Source organism: Bison bison, unplaced genomic scaffold (assembly GCF_000754665.1).
Source record: "Bison bison bison isolate TAMUID 2011002044 unplaced genomic scaffold, Bison_UMD1.0 scf7180017864092, whole genome shotgun sequence".
Taxonomy (NCBI): domain Eukaryota; kingdom Metazoa; phylum Chordata; class Mammalia; order Artiodactyla; family Bovidae; genus Bison; species Bison bison.
In genome coordinates, this window is record NW_011494664.1 from 1,364,450 (window position 1) to 1,374,064 (window position 9,615).

General features: G+C 42.4%; 1 protein-coding gene across 1 annotated transcript in view; it reads left to right on the plus strand.

The window, feature by feature from the left end:
- The window catches only part of SDAD1 (SDA1 domain containing 1), a 30,393-nt gene extending 20,785 nt beyond the window's left edge, over positions 1–9,608 (plus strand). The window contains exons 15-22 of the mRNA XM_010838149.1: positions 908–1,005; positions 1,112–1,188; positions 1,887–2,016; positions 3,525–3,619; positions 3,711–3,901; positions 4,010–4,094; positions 4,877–5,038; positions 9,256–9,608. Coding sequence (XP_010836451.1) covers positions 908–1,005; positions 1,112–1,188; positions 1,887–2,016; positions 3,525–3,619; positions 3,711–3,901; positions 4,010–4,094; positions 4,877–5,038; positions 9,256–9,303 — 886 coding nt within the window. The 3' untranslated portion in view covers positions 9,304–9,608. The remainder of the gene's footprint in view (positions 1–907; positions 1,006–1,111; positions 1,189–1,886; positions 2,017–3,524; positions 3,620–3,710; positions 3,902–4,009; positions 4,095–4,876; positions 5,039–9,255) is intronic.
- Positions 9,609–9,615: the final 7 nt, after the last annotated feature.

The following is a 9,615-nucleotide window of genomic DNA, read 5'->3' on the forward strand; positions in this document are numbered from 1 at the left end:
CCTCCAAAAAAAAAAAAAAAAAAGACTTTGACTTGACCTAATACAGTTTCCCCTAGAGTTGGCGAATAAATGCTGCCAACATATACGAGCCCACCTCCGTTTATTGCCCTTTGCTTTACACATTGAAGGTCTGTGTTAACTTTGTGTGGGGCAAGCCTAATGGAGACATCTTTCCAATAGCATTTGCTCACTCCATGTCTCTGTGTAACGTTTTGGTAATCCACCAGCGTAAAGATTATGCCTCACTGAAGGCTCAGATGAAGGTTAGCACTTTTAGCAGTAAAGTATGTTTGAATTAAGGGTGAAAGTGAAGTAGCTCAGTCATGTCCGACTCTTTGTGACCCCATGGACTATAGCCTACCACGCTCCTCTGTCCATGGGATTTTCCAGGCAAGAATACTGGAGTGGGTTGCCATTTCCTTCTCCAGAGGATCTTCCCGACCCAGTGATCAAACCCAGGTCTCCCACATTGTAGGCAGATACTTTACCATCTGAACCACCAGGGAAGCCTTAATTAAGGGTATGTACATTTTTTTCTTAGACATAATGCTGTTGCACGTTTTATGAACTACAATATAGTTGAAACATAACTTTTATATACACTGGGAAACCAGAAAACACGTGTGACTTGCTTTATTGCATTGTTCTGGAACCAGATCGGCACTATGTCCAAAGCATGCCTGTATTTTAGAGGTGACAATGTTGCTTATTCTTCTAATAGAGGAAATAGCAGTAAACTTTGTGGAAACAAACCCTTCTGAGGCTGCCCACTCCCACATCCCACCAGAGACCTCAGCGCTATAAAACCAACCTTATATTCCTTGTGATTTAGTCTTTTTAGAAAATCTTCTTAGGTCGAACCACATGAAACTGCTGTTTTTTTTTATTTCATTTTTTCCTTTTTTAGAATCAATGCTATAAAAGAGATAACAGCTCGATGTCCTTTAGCCATGACTGAGGAACTTCTGCAAGACCTGGCTCAGTATAAAACACACAAAGATAAGAGTAAGTGCTGTGTTATTCTCAGTAGATGAAGGAGTATAGAGTATCTCATTTTTGTCTCAGTAGACTCTTTGCTCTGAAGTTTCTAGTTAAAACTGTTATTTTCCAGATGTGATGATGTCTGCTAGAACTTTGATTCAGCTTTTCCGAACACTGAATCCTCAGATGTTACAAAAAAAATTCCGGGTAGGTGAAGCATACATGTATTGATCAAGGATTTGGTCTCAGAAAGTGAGAGTCATTTCCTCCAATTTGAGTTTGAGTATTTCTGGTGCTTGGAATAGGAAATGGCAGCCTACTTCAGTATTCTTGCCTGGGAAATCCCACGGACAGAGAGAGCCTGGGGGGGTTACAGTCAGGCCGTCAGGGCTGGACTAGATGGGGTTGCAAAGAGTCGGGCACAACTAAGCACATTTCTGATGCTTCCATTTAGAGTGTTAGTGATACACGTAGTTTTATTCTTTAAACTCAGAATAAAGTTGAATACTATTCCTTAACTATTTTATAGTTGGTATATGCTCTTTGATACTGAATGAGTCTTATAGACCTTTTCAGATCTGTAGCTGATGACAGCATTGAACAGGCTATTCCTTAACCAGATAGTACCTCTACTGAGGTGGGAGGAAATGAGATGTATGTATGTCACGGAAGCAGAGATCTCAAGACCTAAGAATCAAAGTTTCCTGGGGTAGTTCAGAAGAAAGCAAGAAAAGAGTGGGCAAAGTTTTGAGAGGGAATTTACTTTGACCCAAGACATTGGTGAACTGTTTTTGTCATTCATTTGCTTCCATTTTTTGTGATTCTTTTGAATTCATAATCCTAAAGAATCCTTTTCATGAATAATGTTTTGCTGTCTAAGCAAAAAACTAATTCCTTTCCTTTAGGGTAAACCTACAGAAGCCTCCATAGAAGCAAGAGTGCAAGAATATGGAGAACTAGATGCTAAAGATTACATTCCAGGAGCAGAAATTCTGGAAGTTGAAAACGAAGAAGAAAATGCTGAAGGCGATGAAGGTTTGTTTTTCTTGCACCATTATTCAGGACAGAATCACTCCTGCTATATCTGTATTGACCTTGAAATCTTTATACTGTTTGGACATTCATTCAGCTGAAGTTAACTGAGTAATGACTGCTGATGCGGGCATTGCAGGTATTGATGGGCGTTGATGGGCGTGGTTCCTGCTCTGAGGGAACTGACATTCTACTGTAGGAAATGCCTTTTTGTGTCCTTCAGATTGGCTGCCCCTTATCAAGGGCATGCTGTTTGATACTTGGGAAAGATAACGGGTTTTTGTTGTTGTTATTGCCTAGAAAAAATAGAGAGGATTACAGTCTCTAGTAGTCCTCCCATTGAAGGCGAGGATTACAGTCTCTAGCAGTCCTCCCATTGAAGGAGAATACTTGTTGAACTTGTCGAGGAATGCTCAAGGAACCCCGTTCTGATTTCCAAGGCTAGCATTTATTGCATTGGTTACTAGAGTCTTATCTTCTTCCTGTTTGTTCATTATTTCAACAAAACTTTCGTAAACATTAGCTATGAGCCAGCCACTGTCAAAGCAAAGATGAATGACTTGGTTCCTATCTTTGAGAATTTTTCATACACAGCTAATAAAGCATTAACAGGATTTATGATTACAGTCAGGTATAAGGGCAGGAGAGAGGTCAGGTACGCCTCAGAGGTTCAATAAAATCTTCAAGGAAATGGTGAGCCATGAGTCATACTTTGAATGCTGAGTGAGCAATTGTAGAATAGTGGAGACTTTTCCAGGCAAAGGATTTAGGAAACTTTTAGAATGTAGGATACAAGGCGATGCACAGAAAGCTGTGAGACTGGAGATGGAGTTGGGGCCTTCTCATGAGTGGTGGTGTGCCATGCCTAGGAGCTGGGACACTGTCACAGAATGTGGGTGTCCACTGAGAGAACTGCAGGTGTCCTTGACTCTGAAAACTCTCTGTGGTAGCTCCATTAGGAACTCTGATGCCTTTTTAATGAGATGTCTACAAGGTTCTTGCACAACCAGAATTCTCTGCCTTGGTTCCCTGAATGATTTATTTCTAGCTAATTTCTCAAACATTTAAGTGTGCTTAGAAAAGTTAAATAACTCATATGCAGTCACTGTAAATATACAGGTACAGTTTTAATGGACATGATTGGTTTGGTGGAAAAAACACAGGCTCTGGAATCATACGTGATTTTCCTAATTTCAGCATAGCCTGCATTTCTAGCTGTTTTTTGGCCTGGGGCAGGTTATGAACTTGAGAATCTACTCCTCTTTTGTTGAGTCATGACGGTCAGAGAAAGATTGTCAAATTTTGGCTCATGGTGGATACTTAATCAGTGCTTAGTCTCCATTCTTTGACTTAGTTAAATTGATGTGACTTATTTAACAATACTACTGCTCAACTTTTGGTGAGCCCCTACTTGAGGTTCATTATATAAGCTTTCTTTTGCTTGATTTGCCTCAGTGTACCATGAGCGCTGAGCAGAAGGCGGGGGTGCTGACACGCTCTTTTTCATGCAGATGGCTGGGAGAGTGCCAGTCTCAGTGACGAGGCAGATTCCGATGGTGAATGGGTTGACGTGCACCATTCTTCCGATGAAGAACAGAAAGAGATCGTAAGTCCTAAAAGTTCCTGTCCCAAGTGTTGAGGGGCTGTGCTCTCAGTAGGGCTAATGGCCGTTTAAGCCTGTGTTGTGTTCTCTCAAGTCTGAGAAACTGAACAGCATGCCCCTGGAGGAGCGGAAGGCCAAAGCGGCAGCCGTCAGCACTAGCCGAGTGTTAAGTCAGGAAGACTTCCAGAAAATCCGAATGGCCCAAATGAGGAAAGAGCTCGACGCTGCCCCTGGGAAAGCCCAAAAGAGGAAATACATTGAAATAGACAGTGATGAGGAGCGCAGGTAAGATGGCACACGCACCAGGCCCTCAGTCAGCTCACGTGACTATGAAAGTCGTAGGAAAAGGAATTCTCTCCTTGTCTGATATTATGGTTTTTTTCTTTACCCCAGGGGTGAGTTACTTTCTCTTCGGGACATTGAACGCCTTCATAAAAAGCCAAAGTCTGACAAGGAGACAAGACTAGCAACTGCAATGGTGAGTGAGGCATGTCATTGCCTGGTTCTTTAAAGACAGCAGATACAGTGAAGTGAAATACGACTCAAAACTTGTATAGGCACAGAAAAGCTATAATTAACATAGAATAGAAGGCATAGATGGGAAGTTAGATGAGTTTTAGCAACTTGACAGCCATGTAACCACTGTCCAAGACAAACTGGAGCGCAGAAAGGCACCATAACATTTTCCCAGTTTAAAGGAGGTGCACAGTTCACAGTCCATTTATCAAAGCTATGAGAAAAGCAGTGGAATGTTTATAGTCATTAAAGAAAAGCAGAGACAGTTGGAGCCTGCCTGCCTTCCCAGCTTCATTTTCTCTGCCTTTATTGTTTCAGACACCATTCCAAACACTCCCTACGTCACCCTCTGTTGCATTGGTACTGACATCTCTTTAGACAAGTTTGAAAACCCTTGTTTCTTCCCCACACCTGTGGATAAACTATTCCTACTTCCTGAAATGCTCTACCCTTCCCACCTTTCCTCACCAGAAAGGCCTTCACCCTGCAATGAGCAGCTCATGAGGTCTCCCTTTCTCAGAGGCTCCTCTGACCTCTTGAACGCCTTTTGTTCCACTGTGCTCCCCAGCCGCATTACAGCGCATCACAGTCATGTCTCCCCTGGACTGAACTGTCACCAAGGAGCAGGGACTGGGTTCCATCCACCTTCGTATCCTTGACTTCCAGTAGAGCTGCCACAGAGGAGATGTGTGTGTTGATGTGTTAACTCCTGCCATGGTATTTTTTGTGCATGTGTGCTAATAGGCTGGAAAAACAGACCGAAAAGAATTTGTGCGGAAGAAAACCAAAATGAATCCATTTTCCAGTTCCACCAATAAAGAGAAGAAAAAGCAGAAGAACTTCATGATGATGCGGTATAGTCATAATGTCCGGTCAAAAAATAAGCGTTCCTTCCGAGAAAAGCAGGTGAGTTCAACCTGAAGCTTGACTAGGCAGAGTGGTGGTGGTGTTCTGAGACTTCTCTATGTGTGAGTGGAATTGTGCCCTCTAAGACCTGGTGTAATGTGTGTCTCAGGATTAATGGGCTGTATTCTTAGCATGGAGAGCAGTCAGAAATGTAAATCCTATACCTAACTTGGTTGAGATTCAGCTGTGTGACTTTTGGTTTTTTTTCTCCTGTGTAAATGAGTTTAGGCTAAATGATTGCTAAGGTCCATTCCTATGCTAAGAGTCTCTTGGTGTTGCATCCGTGAAGTACAATATAAAACTCAACTGAAGAATAATTTTTGAGTGTTTGTTATATGCCTGGTGCTTTTCTCCAAAAAACATTATCATGTGTGGTAGTATCTCAGAAAGGGCTTCCTAGATGGCTCAGTGGTAAAGAACCTGCCTGCCAACACAGGAGACGCATGTTCAATCTCTGGGTCAAGAAGATCCCCGGCAGAAGGAAATGACAACGCACTCCAGTATCCTTGCCTGGGAAATTCCATGAACAGAGAAGCCTGGCAGACTACAGTCCACAGGGTCACAAAGAGTGGAACAAGACTGAGTGACTAAGCAACAACAGTGTCTTAGAAACAGCTTCAGGAGAGCAGTACAGACTAAACAGTCTGTCCCTGGCATGGTCCTTCCTCTGTGTGCCCTTACAGGACTTTGGCATTTTATTTTATCCATTTTCTGTCTTGGGCGAGTAGTCCTGTTATTGTAGTAAAACAGATTTTTGTTTGTATATCCTTGTCTACTGGGCATGTACCAGAGTATATATCTAATTGTACCCAGGAGAATCTCTAGGAAATCAGGTAAGTAAATCAAGTAAATCAGGTAAAGTAAATTAGTGCCACATCCTGAACCAGCGTTCCTAAATTGCAAGCCAGTTATGAACCTCCCGGTTCCAAATGTGAGAGCCAGCTCTCCAGGGCAGGGCTCCGTCTGTGTGGGAACCAAGTCAGAATGAACTAAATTAAGGTACCCCTTAAGGCCTCCCTATCTATTTAAACTTGCTAGTTCTCAACTGTTTAGCTGCTGCTGCTGCTGCTAAGTCACATCAGTCGTGTCCGACTCTGTGCGACCCAATAGACGGCAGCCCCCCAGGCTCCTCTGTCCCTGGGATTCTCCGGGCAAGAATACTGGAGTGGGTTGCCATTTCCTTCTCCAATGCATGAAAGTGAAAGTGAAGTCACTCAGTCGTGTCTGACTCTTCGAAACCCCATGGACTGTAGCCTACCAAGCACCTCCGTCCATCGGGATTTTCCAGGCAAGAGTACTGGAGTGGGGTGCCCTTGCCTTCTCCGCAACTGTTTAGCAGCATTGTATAAGTAATAAAATGACAATATTCTGAATAGAAGTTGTTGAAAGCTGAAGTGAAAGATGCCATTAAAGATTTTAAATAGTCTCAGACTTCCCTGGTGGTCCAGTGGTTAAGAATCCACCTGCCAGTGCTGGGGACGGGGGTTCAATCCCTGGTCCAGGAAGATCACACTTGCTGAGGGGCAGCTAAGCCCGTGTGCCACAACTACTGAGCCCATGTGCTATGCGATGCGCTCCACAACAAGAGAAGCCACCGCGGTGAGAAGCCCGTGCACCACAACTAGGCAGTGGTCCTGCTCACAGCAACGAGAGAAGACCAGCGACGAAGGCCCGGTGCAGCCAGAAATTAACTTATTTTAAAAGACTTTAAATTGAATTTTCCCAGTTCAATTTAAATTCATGGTTGAATTGATTAAATCTATTAGTTTATCTTTCCCTGCCTTTTGTACGATTTTACAGTTGAGGAAATAGTTGGCAGTTGGCAAGCCTTGCCTTATTTTGAGATATTTGTAATCTTGCTACACTTAGCTAGGAGTGTTCCCTTCCCTACTTCTCTGTTTTTAGCAGCTTTTTTTTCACATGATAGAGAAGCCCCGCTTTGTTCCCATCAGCACCTCTGGAAGTATCAAATATTTGTCTTAAAGAATTTTTTAAGACGAAGTTAAGAGTTCACTGGACACGCTCACACGTTGGTTCAAGAATGCTTTTTCCTCCTCCGGTTTTCTTGCCATGATCAGAACTTCTGTGTTTGTTTCCTTGTCCTATATTTTCTTCAGGGTCTCTTCATTATGAAGCTTGACTCTGGGTTCCTAATTTTCTCTATTCTGTCCTTCCCTCTAGGCCAGCAGAGTAATCAATATGAAAATTATTAAATGAGATATTTTACATTCTTGTTTTTGAGCTAATTGAAACCCAGTGTGTTTTACACTTGTGCTCTGTGCTGTGCTCAGTTGCTCAGTCGTGTCTGCCTCTTTGTGACCCCATGGACTGTAGCCTGCCAGGCTTCTCTGTCCATGGGGATTCTCCAGGCAAGAATTCTAGAGTGGGTTGCATGCCCTCCTCCAGGGGATCTTCCCAACCCAGGGATCAAACTCAGGTCTCCTGCATTGCAGGTGGATTCTTTACTGTCTGAGCCATCGGGGAAGCCCATGAATACTGGAGTGGGTAGCCTATCACTTCTTCAGGGGATCTTCCTGACCCAGGAATCGAACCAGGGTCTCCTGCACTGAAGGTGGATTCTTTACCAACTGAGCTACAGCCTCAGTTGGGAATATTTGGACTAGCCATGTTTCGTTGCCCAACAGCCATGTTTAGCTAGTGGCTACTGTATTGGATGGTGCAGTTATAGAGCATCTCCAAAAAGAGGTGAGACTAGAGAAGGAAGGTAAAGCACATGAGAAGAGAAAAAGAAGAGGACCTAGCATTGTGTTCAGATGGTGTGAACGAGGAAGGGGCCTGATATATGTGTGAGAGTGGCCTGTGCTTTGTCACAAAGTTTAATGAGTGGAATTAAATCCATGTAACCTGAGTTACAACATTATTAGCTGATTGTCGTTCGGTTGCCCAGTTGTGTCCAACTCTTTACGACTCCATGGACTGCAGTACTCCAGGCTTCTCTGTCCCTCACCATCTCCTGAAGTTTGCCCAAGTTCATGTCCATTGCATTGGTGACATATTATTAGCTAATATATCATTCTTAACCATATATATGACTATTCCACAGCTTTCCAGTTTTTAACTTATTTACTGCAGATGGTGATTGCAGCCATGAAATTAAAAGACGCTTACTCCTTGGAAGGAAAGTTATGACCAACCTAGATAGCATATTCAAAAGCAGAGACATTACTTTGCCAACAAAGGTCCATCTAGTCAAGGCTGCGGTTTTTCCACTGGTCATGTATGGACGTGAGAGTTGGACTGTGAAGAAAGCTGAGTGCCGAAGAATTGATGCTTTTGAACTGTGGTATTAGAGAAGACTCTTCAGAGTCCCTTGGACTGCAAGGAGATCCAACCCGTCCATCCTAAGGGAGACCAGTCCTGGGAGTTCATTGGAAGGACTCATGCTGAGGCTGAAACTCAAAAACTTTGGCCACTTCATGCGAAGAGCTGACTCATTGGAAAAGACTGATTCTGGGAGGGATTGGGGGCAGGAGGAGAAGGGGATGACAGAGGATGAGATGGTTGGATGGCATCACCGACTCGATGGACATGAGTTTGAGTGAACTCCAGGAGTTGGTGATGGACAGGGAGGCCTGTTGTGCTGGTGTGCAATTCATGGGGTCGCAAAGAGTTGGACATGACTGACTGAACTGAACTGAATCAATATAAAACAATATGAACGGATACTATAATTAAACTGACTTTACAGATATGAAAATAATACATATATGGCTAACTCAGAAATACCTTCTTAGCTATGCAACTTAGGTTGAAAGAAACTTGTTAATTTTTTTCTACCATAAGTGTCCCAGTTATTCTGCCTGTCTACACAGACATACTAAGACCCAGACCTGAGTTAAAGGCAAGAAATCAATAACTTAAAATCATAAAATTCAAAAAGTTTTAATATGTAGATGTAGAGCCAGGCAACTTCCACCCCCCCAAAATGCTTTAAAGTTTCTAGGACTCAAAAGGTGATGGGTGCTTAGGGAATTAATGGAATAATATTCATCACAAACTTAAAAGGTACACATTGGCCTTGGTTATCTTCTTTTTATATTTAGGTTTATTCTTCATAATCTTTTACTTAATATTCCATTTATTTTCTTTTGGGGACTGTGAAACTTTCTGAGGATATTTACAGGTTCACTTTGAACACTGGTCCAGTGGTCTTCTTCTCTAGATCATGTTTACATCATTTTTTCTTTACCTTCCAGCTGGCGCTACGAGATGCACTCTTGAAAAAGAGAAAAAGAATGAAGTAACTTCCAAGCAAGTCTTCCGTTCCAAGGAGAATGCTAAATTTGTACATTTCTCTGAAAACTTGCAAATTAAGAATATTTATTTACATTAAAAAGTCCAGAAGCACTATGTTGTGGAAACCACAGTAAACTTGGTAGCTTTTGGTGTTCTTATTTTAGAGATGGCTAATGGTGGGAATGTTTGAAATGTAAACAGTCATGGTATAAAATCATTTTCATTTAGTATTCATGCAAGAAAATAATTATATACACATGTATAAAGAAAGAGTGAGAGAGAGTGCCTATTAATTGTCACTGAAGATATAAAAATGAATG